Genomic DNA, 24,202 nt, shown 5'->3' on the forward strand with positions numbered 1-24,202 from the left:
CTCCTCTGTGTCCAGCAGAGGGCGCGCACGTCCAGCTTCTGGAAAAACGTGAATCTCCTTCCTGTCTGGGGCTCAAGCAGCGGCAGAGCAATCATCAGCTGGAAGTTGGTAGTGGTCACATGACGATGTTGTGGATTTATTATTCCACATGTCCGCGTTAGGGCTGCACTGCAAGGCTGCTGACAGTCTCTGCAACACTGACAGGAGGAGTTCATGCTGCAGTTTCTTTTTTTCTCTCTCTCGGTTCACTTAAAGGTAACGGTGATTTCACTTTCAGGAGGTAAAAGGCGTGAAGACGCAACTGTTTGGAGGAAATTATGAGGAAGGCAGAGCTGTGATTTTTGTTCCTTTTCACTTCCGAGGCAGAAGGTGAGACTATTCTTTTTTATTATTTATCTAATCTCATGATTATTATCATATATTGTGCATTGTTTCAATAAACAATCAAGAAAATAGCTTTATGTATTGGAAAAAACTCGACAAAATGTAATTTTAATGCTTTATCTCCCATTCTTGTTGGTTCTAATGAGTCAATAATAATTCAGAAATACTGTTTTGCAAAATCAACAAATTAGCTGAACGTTTGACCTCCTGAATTGAAGACAAGATCTGTTAATTTCTCATTGAAATCTAGATGAATAGACAGCTCAACACCTGATTTGCTGCAATTCTTTTCATCACAGCTTTGTGCTACAAAAAACAGGAAATTCATTTAATGCAATTCATCCGTAGAAAATGATTACTTTGTGTTTCAGCGGTCATGAATGAAGTATCTTTTTAATGAGGGGAGAAAATAGGTTAATGTCCATGGGTGACTGAGCTTTGGCATGGGAGTTTTCAATGATGTCAATAGAGAGATTGTGTTTTACTATGACTCATATGCATCAATTTTACAGGTAATTTGACTTTTAAAATAAGTTTTTTAGCTTTGAAATATCCATTTGGATCCAGCAGAGACCACACACGTTGCAGACAATCGGATGTTTGTTGGAGACAAATGGCAAGATAATCCAGTATTTGTCGATATCCTTTCCACGATTTCAGTCCTTCAAACTGGAACATTTTGAACAAACTCCAGGCTCTGTAGAGCACTTTTATTCACTTTTCACAAAGACACACACCAGCATTTATTTCAATGTTGTCCTACAGCTCCATTTAATTTCAGAAGATAGAGACACACAAAAAACAGAATATCTAGTGCTGGTGTACTTTCTATGTAAGAAAAAGTAGAGTGCCTAACAATCCGTTAATCACAGCAATAACTAATTTTATTGCCTTTCAGTGTTCAACACAGAGTGGCCAGCAGGTAATTGATGTTAAAGCAAGTAAAAAAGAAAAAAAAACAAACATAAAATCAAATGGTGTCTTTTTGATGTGTTTTAATCAAATTCTAGTTTGTTTATCTAGGAAGTCTGGTTCATTAGGCGAGGTGTGAATGTGAAATTGGACCAGAAAAGTGAACTATAGTCTGATGACAAACGTCCTTCTTGGTTCAGTTGAAGTGAACTCTGGTGCTGTTTGAATGCAAATGTGAATGCAAGCAGCCCAAAGACCGCTCCAAAAGTAGGAAGTGGACTACAGCGCAGGGCATTCTGGGTAAATGCAACCAAAGCAAACACATGACTCAAGAGCTAGCAGGAGAAATGCCCAAAGACAAAAACGTAATCCTGCAGCGTTAAAATCTAACACCACTCCATTATTTACATTTCATGAAGAAGGAAGTTGTGCTCAGTGTCTTCTTGAGAGGTTTTTCTGTTGTTTCCTTCAGCAGTTCTTAGTGCAGCGCTCCCACAGGAGAGGAGGGGAACAGATTTTTAAAATGGTTTGGTTGTTTGACACATTGAAATTTTGCTCACTAATCCAACCGAAACTGCGTTCACACTGTATTCTTTTTTGCCTTAATGTGACCTGTTTCTGATCTTTTTATGGCTGTCTAGATAACACAGATCAGATTTTTTTGAATGCGACCCACATGGGGTTGGATATCCGATATTTGATCTTTTCAAATGTGACCTGAATCTGATACCCGATAAACACACTATTCTGCGTCCTGATACTCGCAAGAGTGGAGAAAAGCAACAACCATGACCGACTATGAACATTAAGATGTTAATGTGCTGGCTCTTTTCGGACAACAACTTTAAAATCATTAGCTATGCTCCATCGTTAGCATCCATGTTTACTTCCGCAAACACTCAGCTCTCCTTTTTTTTGTAGCGGTTGGCAAAACATTAAGCTCGCCATCTGTGTGTGACGTCACTGCACCCTCCACTGCATGTACGGGATACTTTCAGGCCGTTTGCAGTTCACACTAAAGATCACATACAAGTTGCACATTTTTGGAAATGTGAACGACCAAAAAAGTCAGATTTGACAAAAAATTGGAATTGGGTCACTTCAGTATGAACACTGCATAAATAATATCAGAGATCTAAAAATGAGGGACAATACAGTGCACCATTCAGTATACTAAACATGGCTAATAAGCGTCTAATCTTAATGAACCTAAGAGAAGAATATAATGCATTCTAATATTATTGCACGGCGGTGCATTAACTTGAGGAGAATATAAAGGCTTTTATTTTGAAAAAAAACAACCATAAGCTTCATATTAAATGCCCACACTAATCCAATGTCTAACAGTGTTTGGGTTAAATCCATTATTTGCTGGACAAAACAGCCAGCAGTTCTAAATGGAAGCTCAGCTCTCTGTTGTAACTGAGTGTTAGTTAGAACAACAGATATGGCGTTTTTGTAGTCCTATTTATTATTATTAGGTCAAAGGCTAATGCTAATGCACTGGCTTGCACAGGAAGCCAGTGCATTAGCCATAACCTGAGAGAAAAAGATAATACAGGCTAATATCATTGCACCGCCTATGGCGGTGCACTAACTTGACAGAAATATTGGGGCTTTTATTGTGAAATTTCCATTAAACTTCATTTAAAATTGACACACTAATCCTGTGTGTAACAATGGTTGGTTAAAATCAGTTATAAAATACCCAAAACATAAGTAGTTCTAAAGGCCAGCTCATGGACATTACCAAGCTCCGCCCACAACCGACCCACGTGACCGCAAGTCTCACAAGCAAAGCCTCGTAGCGCGTTGTTTCTATGTAAACATGACTCATTAGTGCATCATTTCTACCGGAGTTTCACAATATATCAGCTACTACAATGGACAGAGGAAATAACAAGTTCATGTCATCATCTGGGAGGAGGTTACTGGTTTCTCAGTCACAAGCTGGTTGCAAACCTGAGGTTAGCAGGTGTCAGTCGGTCAGTTATGGTAGATCTGAAATTGGGTTTGATGACCTCAATATGAGAAGCTACAGACTGATAAGAGGAACCAAAGAGCTCTGTTACGGTAAAGAAGCCATTTGTTTGTTAAAATTTTATGAAATCTATTTGTTCTTTTTGATGTTTGTTATGAATGACATATAATCACAAACAAACAGGGTAATTAGTCCAACGTTTAGAAACTACAGCGGCTGTAATGAGCCACAGCAAATGTAAACAAAGGTAAAATAACCCGAACAGGTGATCAACTCAAAACCATTCGTACCTTTTTACTCTCTCTCTCTTTGTAGTTTAAGCACACTTGTTACCGTATCAACCGCCTGCGCCCCGCAAGACGAGCAAAGATTACGTTAAAAACATAACATTCAGTCCATTACGACATCAAGTTTCTTGATATTTATTTCTGGATTATTAATCAGCGCTTCCCTGAACACAGCGATGGTTGATTGACCAGCTGTACTTTGTGCTAGAGAGGCTAACACGAGGAATAGTTTAGTCCAAAGCCTTTTCTGCTAAAATAAAGTCTTTAGTGTGTGTCAGATACACGTTGCATATTGATCTGTTTAGCTAATGTAAGACTGTGTAGCAAACAGGCTTCAAGGTGTAGAAGTTGTATCAGAACTGATATTATGCTGTATTTAGCTAACGAGAAGCGTGTTTGTGAGACGGCCACCCACGTGACCACGTAGAATGAGCATCAGCCAATGAAAAGCGGCGCCTCTGGTAAGGTCCATTCCAGATTGTTCTGCCATTTTACTGGAGCAGGCACGCGTATCAATGTCGTGACCGAGTTTGGGCGCTATTTGTGGGCGTGACGGCGTTTTCAAAATTGTTTTGGGGTCAGAAATCTGCTAAAATTCTTTCTCTGAAAAAGCGGCAGTTGGTGTCAGTTATGCTCTGCGTTTCGACAGTTGGAAATTTTGCTTGTTTTTCGCTTTTTACGTCGCCATCGATTCCCAATAAAAATAATAGCTCCCCTCCCGGCATCGAGCCGCACGTTTTGATACCACTTTTGTGGGTGGGTTCGCAGCGATACGAGCCGCATTCCGGTTGACGGAAGAAAAATAAATAAATATATAAAAAATAAAGAGACGTTCTATTGGGTGTAGAACAATAGGTGCCTGCTATGACTGAGTCAAGTCACCAGTCAGTCACTGCTCTCCTTTTGCATTGCTATGGACAGGACCCAATTATAAATCAAATGGAATATAAACAAATAGAAATTAACTAAATAATCTAAATTCTAAGATTTAAGTGAAAATAGAGAAGTAGCTCCTACATTGCCCTCCCATCTTATTCAATTTAAATAAACTTGCTGTCAAACATTTGTGTAGCTTTCGTTTGTGGTGCTATCATTTTAAAGCTATTAGCAAGTGTTTACAGATATTGTATATTTCCATCCATCCATCCATCCATTCAGATACAAAGCTCTGGAGGTCAGCTCAGGGACCAACAGGACTCGATACGAAGCCCTGCAGGCAGACAGGGAGACCGAGAGGACTTCCTACGAAGCCCTCGAACTCAGCCCAGAGACCAGCAGGTTGTCCAGCGCGGTCTTTTCCTTCTCCAGGGTTGTTTTTTTTCTGCTCCAGGGCAGTCTTTTCTTTATCCAGGATGTAAACTTTTCTCCTCGAAGACCTTGCTTTCCTCCTCCAAGGCGGTTTTTACCTGGTTTAAAATGGTGTTTTCCTGCCTCAGGCTGATGTTTTTTTGCACCAGGGCAGTGTTTATCTTCTGCAGGGTATTTTTATCCTTTTCCCAGGTGGTCTTTTCTTGCACCAGGAGGTTCCTTTTCAGCTCCAGAAAGGTACTTGTCAGCTTGAGCGTGATGTTTTCCCGCTTTAAGGCGTATTTTGTCTCAGTCAGGGCCTCATTCTGCTGCTCTAGATCATTGTTTTCCTCCTCCAAAACGGCATTGTCCTGGTGCAAGTTGTTAATTCTCCTAATAAGGACCTCATTTTCCACCTTCAGTCCTGTTTCTCCGCTCCAAGCAGGTGATTGTCTGCTCCTGATCGAAGTTTTCCTGTTCTAAGAAGTCGTTGTTCTTGTCCAGTGTGGCGTTTTCCTCCTTTAAAGTTCTGACTACATTCAACAGATTTTGTAATTTCCTGTCTTTCTGCTGAAGCATCTTGTCTTTTTCAAGGGCAGTCTTTTCCATGTTCAAAATCTGAATCTTCAGCTCCTCATTAGCTTTCAGCAATGACTGTCTCTCACTGGACAACATGCAAACTTCTTTTAAGATGCCTTGGAGCTTCTGCGTCTCTCTGGCTATGGTCTCTTGTATATTTTCAGATCCAGAATCAGAAGATTCTGAAGATGAAGCTCTGCTCTGACTCATTTTTGATGCTTTTGGCCTTGAAAGAAAATACTCCTTTTGTTTGCTCTACCTCTTCTATTGCAGAAGAGGTAGAGCAAACAAAAGACCATAGAACTCAAGAGTGCAGCTTTGTAATGCAAAGTGTGCATCACTCTTTGTGACATTAATTTGTGTGATGTCACAAATTGATATCACTACCTCAGCAGAACATCTAGAAAACTCCTGCAGTTTGGGAAGACAAGAACGACTGTGGCGAGCGTCGGTTAACTTTCCCCGGAGATCGGGAGTTAACTCAGACCTTTTTTGGTCAAAAGCAGCACAACAAAACTTAAAGAGCCATTAATTACGGAAAAGCAAAGTGTCGCTATTTGAAAAGGAAAGACAGTAAGGTAAGTTATATGGTTCTGGTTGCTGAGCAGTACCAGCAGAACCGGGGACGGTTGATCGTTAGCCAACACAAGAAGGGATCTTCAGTTGACGCTACCAACCTAGCTAAGCTGGACGTGAGGTTAAGCAGCTAAAAAGACAACTTATCGGCACTCATCGGAGCTGAAAACTAGGTTACTGTAGTAAGAAGAGTCTAACGTCTGTCTTAAGCGCAGTGGCGGATGTGGAAATTGCTTCTAAACTTACAAAAGTTCAACACTAGAAAATTCCTGAAGAAATTTAACCGGGGCCTGCCAAAGTGTGCCCGTCGGTTTGGACCCAGCGTTCTGATGCTAAAAATTAGCATCAATGCTAAGCTTAGCTAAATAGTAGTCATTAGCTTGTGGAAAGCCACAAGTATGTTAAACAAGCTGGACGTGCACCATTGAGTATGTTAAAATGAGTGTATAACCTGAAATTAGCCAAAATGCTAATGTAAGCCTAAATACTTTCAGTAGCATATGGGTTATCATTAGAATGCTGTCTGTTATTGACTTACTCCATTCAGGATACTAAACATGGCTAATAAGACAGAAAAATAGGTAATAGCTTATTTAAGCTAAAAGGCTAATGCTAACCTGAGAGAAGAATATAATGCAGAATGATATTATTGCACCGGCGATGGTGGTGCAATAATATTAGTCAGTCACTGCTCTTCTTATGCATTGCTATGGGCAGGCCCCAATTATACTCAAGTAAGAGTAGCACTAGTTTACTTAACATATTTTTACTCAAGTAAAAGTAATGATACTATCCACGAAATTACTCAAGTAAGAGGAAAAGGGTTTGGTAAAAAGTACTGGTCGAACCGTCAGTCGTTCAATATTTTAAAATTACACAATCAGACAAATACAAACTTAAGTGGAAATGGTGGTATTTTAAGAACCAATTTGAACCTTTCAATGTAAAACTTTTGAAACTTTAACAAAAACTGCAGGTGTGTGTCTGGTAAGTTTAGGTTAAAACAAGCTTGTTGATTGTTTATTAAAGTGGGTGGAGATTTCAGAAATTTTACAATTTACAGTAGCAAGAGTAGCAATACTTAAAAAATACTTATAAAATCACTCAAGTAAAAGTAAAATACTGCATAGTAAAAATAATAAATAAAGGTATTTTTTTTCCCAAAATGATACTCAAGTAAATGTTACTGAGTAAATGCAACTGGTTATTCTGGTTAGTTGTTGCTACTAATCTAGCTTAACTGTTTAAAACCTTGTATTAAAGCAAAACGTGTTTTAAGAGATGACTCAAAAAACACTTTTTGAAAACATTTTCTATCATTTGTAATTTCTTTTTTAGCAAATAAAAAATGTATTAAAGTCGGATTTGTTTTGAAAAAATCTGAGATTTTATTTTTTAGCTCTAATTCCAGGTATCGGTTCAGAATAAGACACATCACTTCGCTTTCCCACCATCATTCCCCGACACTGAGAGAGCAAATAAACGATTAGAGTCGTGTCCCACAGAACTTGGAGTAGAAAGAAGATAATCGCTCCACACAAACACACGCAAAGACTTTCTGAAGTTTGGGTTTTTTGCGTGTTTTGTGTGATCTCCTAGCACCGTAGATGATTCCTGCCTAAATGTCAACCTGAGCCTTATATCCGGCTTTAATGAAAAAGTCCTGACTAAGCACTTTTTAACCACTTTCTCAAACACAGAGTGAGTTCACAGCCACAACTCCTGACTCTCATTTCATCTCTGTCACTGCCTTTCTGTCCTCTGTCCTTTCTGTTTGTTTTATGTTCTTCCACTTCACTTCTGTTTGATTTAGACTGAGCGCGGCGTGGGAAAGTCTGCGGTCCGAACATGATTTACCGACACTAAACAGTATGAGAATTTTGTTAAAATATCAGTTAAAATCTGGACAAATAAACTAAAAACTTTAGATAACAGAGTCAAGTCGTTGCTCATTGCAGGGAATGATAAACAGTGAAATAGGCGTGTAATATAAAGTTTATTGATTTTTTTTTATCAAAACATAGCATATTGTCATGTCATTTTGAAGTCATTTCAGTAAATGATATGAAAAAATGTCTTATTTTCGTAACTCCATTAATTTATTTCTGTTGCTTTAATGATTATGGCTTACTGCTAATAAATTCAGCTTCTGATAAAATCAGGACACATAAAATTTAGAGCACAGGAAGACATTAGCTGCATTTGCATTGACTGCAGAATTGCGCAAATTTGATGTAAAGCACTTTGAAATGCCTTGATGCAGAAATGTGCTATACAAATCAAATTTGATTTGATAGAGTTGAAGATAAACATTTAACTTCAAACTAAATGTTTAGCTTGTATTTAGCTTATATAACCATATAAATATTTATTTTTTAAACTAAATATTTAACTTGCTAAGTATTTATCTTCAAATTAAATAATTACCTCTGACCTAAATGTTTAGTTTATTAGCTAAATATTTAACTTGATAACTACATATTTCGTTTTAGTTTCTAAAGTAAATATTCAGCTTGCTAACAAGTATTTAAGTTCCAACTAAATATTTAATTACAAAATATTTGTAATTAAATATTTAGTTTGAATCTGTGACATGTATAAATATGACATTGAGAAATGAACCACAATTTTTGTCTTTTAATTTTTTTTTAGCTAAATTGCCCAAATCATTGCTGATCCTTTCTGACTGCGTAACTTTACAAATGGCCGCCCACACCGCCTCTGATGTGACGTAATACTGTTAGCGGTAGCCACCATGCTTCACATTCCTCCCTCCTGGTTGGTATGAAAGGTAAATCACTCTTTGACCGACTTCTCTGCTCGTTCAAACATGTGATTTCATTCAGGTTTTATATCTTCTGAAGAGCCAAGCAGATGGATTGGAGCTAAACTGCTGCTAGCGTCCAACCAAACTGGCAGAAGGACAAATTGCTCAACTCTGGGTTAGAGACAGATACAGTCTTTACTGCACCAGGATTTCCTTCTGTTTGCTTATGTTGGACTCTTTGGTGTGAGTCTGAAAGTTTGTTGTAGTTTGAACTGAGTAGTGATGATGAGAGCTTTCACAGATGGCCTGTGGCATTAGCCTCTGCAGAGGGTAATAAAGAAGAAAAACATACATGATTAAACATACTCTTAAAAAGCAAAATACACCTGTAAAGTATTTATATATTTAACTTTAACTTTGCATGAAAATATTTTGATTTGGTTTTAATGTTTTATTTAACTGAATTTTAACTTTAAATCCTCATTTTAGAGAACACTGCCTGCTAAAATTAATGCTAAATAACATTCAGCATTTAAAATAGCTTGTTGTTATAATAGATTTCAGTTTAATGAAAATACAGGGAATGAGGCTTCAAGATTAACAGAATGTAATTGTTTTAAATCAATCAATTAAGTTTGTTTGTGTTGCAAATTTCAGCAGCAATGCATTTCAAAGTGCTTTACATAAAAAACCCACAAAAATACATCATAAAACACACAGGTCCAGTAGTTTGACTTCATAACAAACACATTCAGGTTCACTGAATTTATGTAATGAAATTGGTGGGTAAAACCAGTCCAGCAGTTTCTGCCCCTAAACAAATTAAATAAAATATAATAAACAACCTTAAACAAACTACAAAGCAATATCTCCCAATGAGCAGTTAGCAGCAGTTAGCATTTGTAAAATTAAATATGGCTAGTTAAAAACGTTAGAAACGTACCAAAATTACTCATGAAACACTGTATAATTACATCTGTCTAGAATATATGTTAACATATAATGTAAAGAGAACACAGAGCTGATCCTAATACAGACCACCGTTACAGAACGGCAACAGAAAAAGGGGGCGGAGCTGTCAGTTACCGGTTGCTATGGTGACCGCCAACTGCCAAGAGCAGCGTAATAAAACTTAAGACACCAATAAATGTCTGGAGAAACAACTTCTTGATTAAACAAAATAACACATCAAAATGTTGGTCAATGTTTCATTAATATGGTTCAAAAGTGACTCTGAGGTGGGTTTTTAGTCTGGATTTACAGGAAATCAGTGTTTCAACTGTTTAGTTTTCTGTAAGTTTGTTCCAGATTTGTGGTCAACGTTTTAAGCAAAGTTGGTTTAATCACACCTTGGTTTAAATTTGTATTATTATTTTTTACAATACAATTTTTTTTCACTTTCACCTGGATTAATTTGTAATTCTTCCCCTTTAAACCAGGGGTGTCAGCCTCCAGTCCTCAAGGGCCGGTGTCCTGCAACTTCTAGATGTGCCTCTGCTTGACCACACCTGAATTGAATAATTGGGTCATTAAGGCTCTGGAGAACTGACCTACACAAGGAGGAGGTAATTTATCCTTTTAATTCCAGTGTTTTGGTACAAAAACTGCAGGACAGCAGCCCTTGAGGACTGGAGTTTGACACCTGTGCTCTAAACTAATAAGCACACATAAAAGTTTGTTTTCAGAATAAGTGGGAATTAATAATTTTTTTTTGTTTGTTTTTACTATTTCCACACTGCAAAACCTCAAAATCTTGCCATTAAATTTGGATCTAGTTGCTAGTGCACGTAAGAGAAAATTGACTTACAAGATAGGAGCTTCTTTTAATTGAATCGTTTCTTAATATTGATTAAAAAGTTCTAGTTCCATTGGCAGATAATTTTACTTATTTACTACGTTTTTCCTTGTTATAAATGAAATAATACATTTTAAGAAATTATTGACTTAAAACAAGCTGAAAAGTTACTTATAAGTCATTTTTTATTTTATTTTAAGTGCACTAAGATATATGCACCAGCAACCAGACCAGAATTTAATGGCAGGATTCTGTGTTTTTACAGTGTAGGTTATAGGAACTCATATTATTGTTTCTTTAGTTTAGGAAGGGATGGAAAACAAAGCCATGTATCTGAGCACAAATGAGGAAAGAGAGAGCAGCTCCATGTATGAGGAAGTCTACGATGGACACAACTTGTCCAAACTCAACCTTTGTGATGAAGGTAAGAAACTTTATATTTTATCAAAATTATAGAAATTACTTAGTAATTGGAAATGGGTTGAGATTAATTTATCTCTGCTTTTAACAATAAGGTATTTTCTTTGAGTTTCATTAAGAGAGTTTTTAACTTTGTGATTTGAGGAAAAAAAAAAAAAATCCCACCATCTTCATCTAACTGAGATGAAGTCCAACTGTAAAACTGCTGGAAAAAAGACGGTGATGTGATCATGTTCTTGGCATTTGGTCCTCCTCTGGCTCTGGTCATCTAAATGTCCAGAAGTGACATCTGCATTTGTGAGGCGAAGTGCAGCTGAACGAACTCACAGATTTAATATTCTCAGGTTTCACCCTGCAGCTTGGCCGGTTTGCTGGGAAAGTTTGAGTTAACATCAACTGGAGAACTTGTTGGCATTCAATTCAGTATATTCAGATAACAAACTGAAAGCTAAAGTCACAAAGAAACATATTTTCTTTACACGAAGTAATGGGTGACTAAACTTTGAGTCAAAAGTATTTGTGGGCTAAAAATCAAGTAAATAAAGTTGTCTTATCTTTTTATCTCATTCATTACAGACCCAAAAGAAGGATTTTTTATGTTTTCTGTATTAAATCCATCTAGTTTTCACCTTTTTTTAGCTCTGTAGAACAAATTATTTTCAGTATGACAACTGGGTCACTTTTTTCAAAACATTTGCTATGTTTAGCCAAGTTTAATAAAGCAGAAAAAGCTGATTTGTGTGCAGCAAAGGGGACTTTTTAATAAAAGTTTCTGGCTAAACATTCTAAATGTTTAATTATAAAAAGATTTGTGTTGTACTAAACATTTTCCATTGTAAGAAAATTATGTCAGTAATAATTTTACCCTGATTGCAAATAAAAAAACGTGTCACTAAATATTCTCTATCTGGGTTATACAGGTAGTTAAACTTATGTCACCTTTCAGTGAGCTAAATGTCAGACTTAGTTACTTTTTTACAGTGAGGTGAAAATCTATTTGCCACTTTTTTTGCCTTTTCTTTACACTCTTAGCATCTAACTAACTTTTAAATTCTGTTTCTTAGACCTTTCCAAACCAGGCGGGTTCAGTGTGTTTCAGCTAAAATTGGTGTTCATGATATAATAATAAGAAACAGATGGTGAAAATTATCCCAATGCCAAAACCACGAAGGCGCGTCTTTCTTTTGCTAATAAAACATTTAATCAACCTTAAGAGTTTTATAAAAATGTTGTGTGGACTGACAGACTAAATGTGAACTTTATGGAAGGTGAGTGTGAAACAACAAAACATAAAATCTTACTAAGTTTCTAGTGCAAATATCTTCGTTCACTTATAATGAGACAAAATTAACTTACAAGTAACTTTTCAGGATTGAAGTCAATCATTTTTTAATACTGAGGAGAAAATTTCCAGATAATCTCACTTATAACATAATATTTTTCCCATGTTTTCAGTGAAAAATCTCCCAATGTAACTAGCACTGGGTTGCTAGGTGACAGGCTTAGACTTGGCTGTCGTTGCTAGGTAACGGCGCCAGCGGAACTAGAACTTTTTCATCAGCATTTAGAGTTTATTGACTTAAAACAAGCTTCTATATCTTCCTGAAAATTAACTTACAAGTTAGTTTGTCTTATTTTAAGTGCACTAAGATATTTGCAGTAGAAACTAGACTATAATTACTTGGTAAGATTCTGCGTTTTTGCAGTGAACACAACAAATTCAAAAGAAATTAAAAAATACAGTTAACATGTATAACAATGTACATGACCTATGATTTATGACAGATTTCAAAAGTAGAGTGATTTACAGTAATCATTTAAAATTAGAAATAAAAACCAAGTCAAATTTTTAAGAAATCTAGTATCTATTGAGTTACTTGCTGAAAGAGTTAATTGATTTCTTAGTTCTAATTTCTAGTTTTTGGAGTGGCTTAGTCCAGTTCTGGACTCAAGTCCCAGTAAGATGCTTAAAAAAAATAAATAAATTGCAGAATAAAATGCAGAAATCTTCCACTGAACTGTAAATGAATCATTCCTGACAGGTTTTGCAGCCTTTCAGTTGTTGATTTAGGTGGTAATTATGTTGCATAGTGCCACATTGGTGTGTATATATTTATTTTCCGTAATAAATTACATCATTATTAGGAATAATATAACTGTAATCTGATATCAAAAGTAATTTAATGATTAGTGACATTTAGGCGTGACAGAAAAATGAAAGAAATAGAAGAAATCCATTAGCAAATACAAATCCAGCTGTGCCAGTGCTAAATAAAAATGCTTATTAAAAGATTTTCAATTTATGGGTCGAAGAAAAAAGCAGCATAAATGAGGTAATTTTCTGGATGAGAAACAGGCCGATTAATTTTAAGTGTTAATGCAAAGATCACAACCCTGCCTCCCTGCTCTTAGTTTGTTACATAACAATACGGTGCTGACATAAATCAGACGTCTGAGTTGCCCTAAACTCTTAAAACTTTAACTGCACACGAGTTTCTCCTGCGGCTTTTATTTTCTGCTCTACCTGCATGGTTACGAGGCTTTTCTTCCTACAGTTTTTGTTTTTAATGCTGGCCAGTTAAAAATGAAAAATCTACGGAAGGCAGTAAAGGTCAATTAAAAAAGAATTGTGACCTTTTCTTTTGTTTTGCAGAATTTTGACTTAACCTCAACGTTTTAACTGTAACCTCAGAATTTTGACATTTTCTCAAAATTTGGGCTTTAATCTAAGAATTTAGACTTTCTCTCAGAATTCTGACTTTAATCTCAAAATTTCAGCTTTAATCTCAAAATCTCAGTTTTAATCTACAATTTTGATTCTGATTTATAAATCAGAATTCTGAGATTAAAATGTCTTTTAAATTTTTCCCAGTGGTCCTAATCCGTTTCTGTAAGAAGCCGACCAGCGTGTTGTTTGTTTCTGTGCTGTACATTCCAGCCATGTGACTAACACACGTCTCAGCCAGCTGTGTTTGTCTTACGCCTTGGCTGTGCGTGCTCTTCATCATGGAGGGGATGAAGAGCCAGAGGGGAAAGTTAATGTGTGTGTGCATCAACACCAGTCCACCTGCAGGCATTGATGGATTGCCACGGCCCTGTTTTTGTTTAAAAGTTCAGACACAGTCCGATATCCTGAGTGTTCGCAGGGAGACAGAATCTATGACCGTATGAAAACCCAATGGAGGCCATCTTTATTACAATGCCACTTGATGTCCTGAGATCTTTTCACAACACATTACACTGCAAAAGCACAAAATCATACCCAGTATTTTTGGTCTAGTTTTTTTATTTTTCTCCCTCCAGGGGGTCTTTTGTGGGCTCTAGTGTCCCTTATATGACAATAGGCTGACAGAAAAGGGGGAAGACTTGCGGCAAACGTCGGCCGGGTCCGGGAATCGAACCCGCGACCGCCACGTCGAGGACTGAAGGCCTCCAGATGTGGTTTGCGCTATCCCCTACGCCACCACAGCACGCCCTTGGTCTAGTTTTTAATTGTGTTTTTTACTTTATGAAAACATTGCAAATGCAAAATTGTGGTTTTCAACATTAGTAGAATATCGACAATGTTTTGTTTACATTAGTAATGGAAATGCAGCTCATGCATTCAAGCTGCTTTTAATCTTTCTTCAATTAAAGCAAGACAAATTTATTTATAAGGCAAATCTGGTACAAACTGAGAAACTCTTTGAGATCCAATTATTCCAACTTTAAGCTCCAATAAAGAATTTCTTCAGTCAGATAAACATGTGCAGTTCTGTGAATGATTTCACTTTAGAGAGGAAAAGTCTAGTTACAGATGAAGAATGTGATTCCATAAGAAGGTTTGAGAACTGATTCATCTTGTTGACCCGAGGCGAGCGTTTCCATCAACGCCGCGTCCCGCCCAGCCGTCCAACACACAGGCACAGAAACCGCTTCCATCATTCATGGAAATCACCGTGTCACTTTTATCGAGCCTGCGTCTGACCCAGAGAGGACGGTTAAGAGCCGACGTGTTTTAATAATGGCTCCTCAGTGAGTGTGTGCAGTTCATGCAGCAGAATTTGATGCTGGTTGTCGGGATAATTGTGAAGAAATGCAGAGATTTTGCCAGAAGATGAAGATTGTGGTTGAGTGGATCGCCTGGTGTTGCTTCGTTTCCTGTGATGTAGCCACTTAGAGTCAGAGCTGGGGAGTAACTAGTTACATTTACTAGAGTAACTTTTGTACTTTTTACTTTTACTTGAGTAACTTTATTATGAAGTATTGCTACTCTAACTTGAGTGGCATTTGTGGATTTCGTACCTATTGAATGTTAAGCAAACGTGTTTTAACCAAAAATGCACCAGACTCAAACACCTGCAGTTTTTGTTTAAGTTTCCTGTTTTTATTGAAAGAAACTAATTTTAAAAGCTTTTTTGCCTGATTTTGTTATTTTTGTTACTTATATGAATAACCAAAATGTTCACTTTACTTTATATTTTGGTTCATCTCATTATTAAATTTTTAAATATTAAATGATGATTTGATCAGTTACTCAGTACTTGACTTTTTACCAAATATTTTTACTGGAGTAATTTGTTTAGATGGCTACTTTTTACTTTTGCTAAAAGTAAAAGTATGTTGAAGTATTGCTAACTTTACTTGAGTACAATTTTTGCATTTGATGCCCACCTCTGCATATAGTCAACAATGTTGCAATAAATTTCTAAAACTGGTCATTTTTCAGCAGCAAGCCAGCAGTAGATTTCTATGTCGTTTTAATCTGAAAGTGCAAAATATTTTTCAACGTTTGTTTTTGTTTTAGTGTGCGCAAAGCGCCGCAGGAAGCAGGACCAGCACTGCAGTCTCCTGAACTCCCTGTCGGCCATCAAATATGCGATTGTGTCCTTGTACGTCCTGGTTCTGCTGACCATCTTTGGACTCTGCTTGGCAGGTAGGGTGAGCATTATGATGTGGGGAAGATGGCTAGAGTTGACTGTAAGATGGGTGAAGAAAAATCTTGTTAAGGCTGAAAAAGATGGAGACGGAGTTGGAGCTTCACCTTCTATCAGGAGTTTTTCTTAAAATATTCAGCCAGAGCTACAGTAGAATCGTTTAGATCAGAACATATTCATATGTTAGAATGGCCCTGTCAAAGTTTAATCCTAAATACAATCATGGGAAGACTTAAAGGTGACCTACTGTGCTGCCTTGAACAGCTTAGTATTGGTCTTTGGTCTATACTAAACATGTCCATCTTATTTGCACAAAATCATTTTTAGATTAACAGACTCTTTTGTAAGTTATTCCTAGTTTGTACTCCTGTTTCTTTAACTTCAAATAATCTGCTGCTGGCCACGCCCCCAGTTCAACGTTTACACTCACACCTTAAAATGGCTGCAAATAGATGCACAATTATACAACCGTACATCTTTGAAAAGCAGAAGTAGAGCCTCCTGCACAACCAACAAACATGCAGTAAGTGGTTTCTGGATGTTAAGTCAACAACAAAACACTTGTCTTTTCCAGCAGCCATTGTACAGTAGTACGGTAAGACCAGCTGACCGAATGTGCTGGAGCTCCGCTTGGGTTGCTAGGTAACAGCACAGTGTCTATTGTGACTCAACAATGGGGAGGTTTTTGAAACGACTCATTTTCCAGACACCAAAAACATTGCCAAAAAAAAAAAAAGGCTGAGTGCAGCGGTAAAACCAGCTGACCAAATGTCAGCTGTCGATTGGGTTGCTAGGTGACAGGCTGGGCTGGCTGGGGTTGCTAGGTAACGTCACATTCTGAAGGTTTTTTGAAACAACTCATTTTCCAGACACCAAAAACAGTCATTTATTGCCAAATAACAGCCAGGTGCTTTTTTTAAGCAGTCAGTAGACCCTCAAATAGAAGTATAAAAACAGGCAAAATGTGAATTTTACCTAACAGGTTCCCTTTACACCTTGTGGTTCACATTTGCTTACCATCCAGTCTTCTGTCTTGAAAAAAAATATGGAAAATTCAATTGGAGAAACGATCCCAAAAACCTGGTTCTGGTGGGCTTAATTCAAACCCATAAAATCATGTTTTATGAGTTTGAAAATTAACACTGTGAACAAGTCTGGGAGGCTTGATCACTTTTGCTAGGTGCTGTATCACACCCCTGGATCTCTTGTGAAGTTTCCTGTCTGGACGCCGCGTTCATGTTCATGCATATTTACAGTGCTGGGACCTGCTGCCAAGCCTAAGCAGCTCAGTTTTTTGGTTTAAAATCTGACTCAGTTGGATCCCAAATGGGTAATTTTTTAAACGTGCTGCTTCACATGAATCCCTGACAAGGCTGCATTCTTTACAAAATGCTGGACCGATACCTCAGTCAGTATATCTCTGCTGTTGGATTAACTTGTTGGAAAAGATGAATCCTTGAAGCAAACTGATGCCGACGACTGCGTTTAGTTTATCACGACTCCCTCCAAGAGAAATAAAAAAGATTTAAAATATTTGGTTGGGACGGCGTGTGCATGTTGAAGGAACATGATGTCTTCGTATTGCTCTCTACGGGCTTCGTGCGTAACATCAGCCGCTGGTATGAACTGGGTGCTTTCACACCTTTGAAATCATGTTCTCTGAAACCTGTTTTATTTTTTAGTCTGCAAGAGGTTTACTGTTTCAGCTGTAGCAAACAAATGAAAGGCTGAAAGTGCAACTGGTGTTGAATATTTTCTGACTTCAATACCAAATTTTACGGGTTTTTGAACTGTTGTAAACCACCATTAATTTGATTAATTGTGATTAATCGATTATTGAAATAATCGGCGTCTAGTTTAGTAATTGATTAATTAAGTGGAGTACATAGACTGAGAAAAGTTCATTTGCTAAACAACCAACACACACAGAGCAGTAATTAAGCCTAAACTGTACAAAAATGTATATTTATTGCATCTAAGTTGATTAAAAAAAACGTTCTCTATAAACTTTTAGTTGCAGATGCATCCGTTGCTACAATTGATCAACTATAAACTAAAGGAATATGTATGTTGTGGCATTTTATGCAATTTTAATGTATTTATAATATTGGGTAATAAAATTCCATTGGTTAATGGAAAAATCTGCAGAATTTGACTATTTTAAGCTGATTAATTGATTACTAGAATAATCATTAACTTCAGCCCTAGAAATCTTTCATTTCTGATTTGCTAGGTAGTTAGCTTACACCAATAAGGATGTGAAATGAGCTACTTAACAGTTCTTAAACTTGCAAAACATAAATTTACACAAAAATACTTCTAAAGCTAAAGAAAATGTGCAATCTAGACCTTCATCCTGAGAAAAATCGTTGAATTTCAAATTGGGACGTGAATCAAGTTGAGCATCTTTGAGGAAATAGAAACATCTGGTCGGTGCAGTCTAGTTACTCTTGACCTTTTCAATCAAGGGAGAAACTCAGAAGTTAAAGAAGGCCAAGTCTTTGATCCAAACATGGAAACATTTTAGTTTTGAAAGTTTTCCAAAAAGCTCTTAAAAAAGTTTTCCTTTGTTTTGTTTGTAGAAGAATTGTTTTTAGATTGATGACAAAAACAATAAATGAAGACTTGTTAACACAACTCTGGAAGTCAACATTTAGTGGAAACACTGAGTGTGAAAACTTTCCATCAGGGCTGCACATCATGTAACAAAGCAGGTTAGTCATTCGCTTACTATCCAAACAAACATTTTGTTTCAAAAAGCTAGAGTTGGAAGAAGTTTTCCCTTCAAATATCACATCTGTGTTATTGGCCCAAAAAGATCAAAACTCTGCAGTGGAAATTTGGACATGCTGGGTTATGGATATTAGAATTAGCTGTTGTTATTTCATATCACTCAGTCTGGTAATAAATTCCCATTTCATCAGAGCCGATAATGCATCGCTTTTGGATTGATTTAAAAAAAGAAAAATCCCTGGAATGAGACGCCAAATGAGAACAACTCTGGAGGAGAATCGGACTCAACGGTTCTGATTCTGCAAAACCCACTGTGGCCTCCTTATTGGTTCTTCCATTATAAAACACACAGGCAGGCTGATAGGGGGAAAATCTGAAAACATGTTGCCTTCAGGCCTGCATGATGGTGGAAGAATCAAACATTTGCATTAATCCTTATTTCAGTAATAATCTGTATTGAGTAAAATTGATGTTTTTGGTCTTGGCTTCATGTTTTTATGTTATTTTCTCATCAAAAACAAACCTGCTTTGATTCTTTCATGCATATTTGAGAAATCCTATAATCTCTATGGGAACCAATCAGCTCTCCAAAATGCCTGGCTGGACCTCGCTCCGCCTTTGAGGCATAGCTCCTCCCCCTCTCTGCTCCTTCAGACTAGCCAGCAGCAATTGGCAAACACCTGGTGGAACTGCTGAGCTCATATGAGTTACTTCTCAGGGAAATTGTTGTTAAAGGGTTAATAGAAGAGCCATGTTGTGATGACATTGTGAAGGCGGAGCTTCAGAAAGAGCAGGACTTTCTTAAAGAGACAGAGGCCTTGGGGCGGCCATTTATTTCTTGACATGGCAAGAATTTTGATTTATAGTTGACACAATAATTTCTAAAACTGATAATTTTACTATTTTCTCCACTGTTTGTCCAATGAAACTATGAATACATTTGAAAATGTGATTAAATTCAGTTATTATGAGCAGTTTGGTGATATAAATCAGAAAAGTTTAATGTGAAAGAAGTGTGTTACAAATGTTTTCCAAGAGCATTATTTGTGTTAGTGTGGCTGTTACTGTCGTGTCATACTTTCACATCCTTACATTCACCCAAAAACAAAGTAATGTCACTTTTATCTTTATGAAAAGTTTTAAGTCCATATCGCCCAGCCCTGCAGAGGCCCAGTTTCAAGGAGTTAAATCAGGAAGTAAAATTTTAAATCGGATTTGATACATATAACATTTTTATAACCACTGAAGGTGACATATTTACTTGGTTGCGTTATAAAATGGCACTATGTGCCTGGAAAACGCATCTTACTGCCCCTTTAAGGCTTTTCTCGTTGAGCCTGTTTTAGAAAAGCGGCCCAGCCAGGCTTTTCCCAAATTAAATACCTGCCATCCAAAACCTAAGTGGCTCCAGAGTAGCTGCGCCGGAGGCCCACTGCGCCGTACACACACACTTATTCAAACACACCAGTGTTCAGAGGTGAAGCACTCAGCTCCATGCCTTCACATCCTGCCTCCTTTCCAGCCCTTACGCTGCCTTCTTGGCCTCCCTTTTAGCTCATTCAGGCTCACTGATTAGATTTTTTTAAAGAGGTTATAGACTGATTTTAGGCTGGAGACAGCCTGAAATTTATGATGTAAATTTCATCTGCATCAGCACATCTGATCCCAAGTGTTAGTGTTGGATAGACAGAGAAATGTAAAAATAAAGATGAAAGAATCAAAGGATCCTTTATTCCCTCATCATGAAGCTGCATCTGTCCATTCTCAGTCTGCAGGTTTATTTCTGTAGAAAGCTTGTAACTCTTGTTTCTGAGGTTCTTTAGAAACGAAGGAAAACTTTTCTGTTTTTATCAACTCGACGTGGCCTTTTGGAGAAAGCTTTGGATGAGTTTTTGTTTCTGAGTCACAAACATCAAAATGCAGTTTATTATTTTAAGAAAATACAGAGTTTCAGTCTCTGGAAGCCCAAAGAGAAGCGTGACGTTCAACTTTAGTGCTCGGTCTGGTTCAAGTTAAGTTTGACGGATTCCTGGATGCATCATACATGATCAAATCCAAAGTTGTTCAGTTATTTGCAATAAGTAATGGATATGTTTGACAAAATTTTGTTACTTTGAATGACAATAATAACTTCATCCCTCTGAGGTTCTGCTGAATTTAAACCGTTTTATAACCTTGAAAAGCTTTAAGTGAGACAATGTATTACTTTAAATCAATCAGCTCTCTCAGAAATGACGTTTAGGATGCTGTTGTCTCTCTTATTGTTGTTGTTTTCAATAAAGCAATAAGTATTTTATCACAACTGCAGCTCTGAAAGGTTAGCCTTCCTGAATTATCTGATTATTTCAACCTGATTACTCTCTGTTTTGATAGGACTTGTTGATTGTGTATTTCAGTGTTTTTTCATGTGCAGTCAACTTACAGAAAAAGTAATTTTCCTGCTTTGCTTTGAACGCCATAAATGTGATTGACTACTATTTCAGCTGCTTTCAGCTTAAAAGTTTCCAACTTTTCTGCCTCCAACTTTACATTTACACCAGTAAGTTGAAAACTAGTTGATGGAAATGTCAAAATACCATTTGTATTTTGACCAAAATAATTTATGCACTGTAATAAGTCTTAAAATTAGCAGAGTAATCCACAAGCGTTATAAATTTGTAACCTAAATTTGTGCCAACTTTATTGAATGTTTTTAAGTTCAAGTCTTCACTCCTGTTGTGGATTTTCCTGTTATCTGGTCGCTCTAAGCAGTGTAAAACATTTTAACCTCTGTTTTCTTTTTAGTTATGAATGCCACGAGTCTATTGGTGCGGTTGATTCTCATGGCACAAAATCTCTTAAATTAAAATTAGCAACACTTAAGATCCAAATATGTTAATCAGAAACATTTTATTCCCCTTATTAGACAGTGGATGTTGTTAAAAGAAGACCTGAAAGTTTATTACCAGGAGTTACTATTTTTATCTATTCCATGTGCAAAGAATTAAGAGGCTTTGAGAACATTTTTGGCAAAATACTGCTTCAAATAACTTGTTAAGTCAGGTTTTGTAATGACAGGATGTGTAAAAAAACTAAACACACACAGTTAACAGGAGAAAGTTAACTGGCAGCTCTTGTGGAAGAGCTGCCAGGAAGTTTAAACATGTTTAATGGAGGTTTTAGCTACAAGATTAAGCTAATAATTAATGGAAATGCATCACAATAACATATTAGTACAGATACTTTCTTCAACAGGTCAGGATTCTGTCACTTTAAATCCTAATAATCTACTATTGGCCACACTCCCCCAACTCAATGTTTACAGTAGCTGCAAACAGATGCATAATTATACAACCATACATCTTTGAAAAGCATTAGTGGAGCCTCCTGCACAACCAACAAAAATGCAGTAAGTGGTTTCTGGATAGTAAGTCAACAGCAAACTCACACCAGCAGCCATTGTACAGTGCATAGAGCAGTAAAACCAGCTGACCACTTGGGTTGCTAGGCAACGGTTAAATGCCCGTCGATTGTGACTCAACAATCAGGAGGTTTTTGAAACGGCTCATTTCCCAGGCACCAGCAAACAGCTGGGTGTCTTTTGTTAAACACTTGAACTGCCTTTAGAAGCAGTTGGAAGTATAAAAACGAGCAAAGTGTGATTTCTTTCTCAATAGATCCCCTTTAACGTTCCCTCAAAATTCAAAAGTATTGATGTATTTCGACGTAGCAGCGGAGGACCTTTATGAGGAGAGTTTGAATTCTTCACCTGTAGCCATTAAGTGGTTCTCTACAGTGGAAAAGCTGCTGCGGATCCTGAAACATGAATCTACGGCTCTCTGTAGGTGCAGCTGAGTCATGTTTTCCAGTCACAGAAAACGTACAGCTCACAGGTTTGGCTTTGTGATGCCCTTTTCCTTTCACATTTAATTGCTGGAAAACCTGATGGCAGGTTAATAATTCTTCCGTTAAACTGTGAAGTTTTAAAACGGTGGTGCCATAGGTGAGAGTCATTGGAGTCATATTGCCATGTGAAAATAATTAATGGTCGCTTTGTTTTCAGGAAGCCTTGGTGGATTTTGGTTGATTGATGTTGCTATTGTTATCACAAATGGCCACCATCATCTCTTCTGGCTGAAGCTTAATTTCCCTTTGGCCAACAGTAGATTTATTTCAGTGTCATGGAACAATGAACAATAGAAGTTTGGTTTTATGAACACTGAAATTATATGGCAACTAGAAAACTAGCTACAAATTTTGTTTTATATGTTGAAATTATTTAATTGCTTGTGAATTCATAAAGTAGATGTGTTATATTTCCAAAGGTATTCACTCATATTTAAAAGTTATGACATTTTATGTAATAATTACAATAAACTGGAAGTGACTGATAAAGTAAGACAGCAAATTTCAGTTCGCGCAGTTGGGGATGTTCACTTCCTGTTCCAACATGATGGTTCACCAGCACACAAAGGAAGGTCTATAGTTTGGTGTGGAAGAACTTGATTGACCTGCACAGAGTCCTGAATTCAAACAATCAGAAAACCTTTGGGATGAATTAGAGCGGACACGGTGAGGCAGGCCTCCTCGTCCAACATTAGCGTCTGACCTCACATGGTTTCCCAAACATCACGCCGTACCAAAAACACTAAAGCTGTCTAAGGCTGCATTCACACCAGCCTTGTTTAGTCCACTTTAATCAAACCCTAGCTCGTTTTTCTAGAAGGTCTGCCTTGTTTGGGGATGTGTGAACCAAACTGAAACAAAAAAAGAAATAACAAACTTTAGCCCGTCTACAACACTAGATCTCAGTCCGGTCGTAGCAAACTATGGTTTTAAAGCTTAGCAGACCAGAGGTCACTCCAGAACCAGGAAGTAAACTACAGTGCAGGGAATTCTGGGTAAATGCAACTAAAACAAGTGTGTGAGTTTAGCAATAGCGGGAGAAATGGCTCACTGTCTTTTACCAAGAACAAAGGAGAAATCAAACATCCACTAAATGTGACGTTTCTCTATTTGTGTTTATATTTTGTAAAGAAGGAAGTTGTGCTCAGTGTCTTCCTCAAACGCTTTCATGTTGTTTCCTTCAGTAGTTCTTGGTGCAGCGCCACCACAGGCGAGGAGGGGAAAAAGTTTTGAACCTCAGCGGCTGAAAATGTAACAAATGTTGCAATTTTGGTCCCAAATTGAACCAAATCGATTTGAGACCGATCAGATGTGAAGAGAAAGAAAAGTGCAACATAATTTTAGAAGTTTCTAAGTGTTTATAGGTTAAAAAGTGAATACTTTTGGCAATATATTGTATTTCTGATAGATTTTAGATTCATGCATAGATTATATAACACCAAACAGAACATATTTTATAACATAAATGATAAAAACCCCAGCTGAGCTTCACCTTGATTCTTCTGTTCATTTTAAAATATATTTTTTCTCATTTAAATGTGCAAACTTGCATCAACTTTAGATGACTCTGCCTGTATTTTCTTTTGCAGCCCTGCTGATGGTATTTTTGCTGGAGTGCTTACTTTTCCTCCAGTAGAAACACGTCATGTCCACCTGACATGTGGAGGAAAGTGACATCAG

General features: G+C 37.1%; 1 protein-coding gene across 13 annotated transcripts in view; it reads left to right on the forward strand.

Annotated features, from left to right (window-relative positions):
• Positions 1–23: 23 nt before the first annotated feature.
• scara5 (scavenger receptor class A, member 5 (putative)) overlaps positions 24–24,202 on the forward strand; it is a 72,050-nt gene continuing 47,871 nt past the window's right edge. The window contains exons 1-4 of one of the 13 annotated variants that reach the window (XM_044106207.1): positions 24–104; positions 278–369; positions 10,870–10,992; positions 15,775–15,903. In XM_044106207.1, the coding sequence (XP_043962142.1) occupies positions 10,881–10,992; positions 15,775–15,903 (241 nt within the window). In that variant the 5' untranslated portion in view covers positions 24–104; positions 278–369; positions 10,870–10,880. Of the gene's footprint in view, positions 109–128; positions 370–3,354; positions 3,370–4,722; positions 4,844–8,693; positions 8,798–10,212; positions 10,339–10,869; positions 10,993–15,774; positions 15,904–24,202 lie in introns of those variants that run through there. The other 12 variants (XM_044106208.1, XM_044106203.1, XM_044106205.1 and 9 more) reach the window with 12 other exon arrangements.

This window comes from Gambusia affinis, linkage group LG22 (assembly GCF_019740435.1).
Source record: "Gambusia affinis linkage group LG22, SWU_Gaff_1.0, whole genome shotgun sequence".
NCBI classification, from domain to species: Eukaryota; Metazoa; Chordata; class Actinopteri; order Cyprinodontiformes; family Poeciliidae; genus Gambusia; species Gambusia affinis.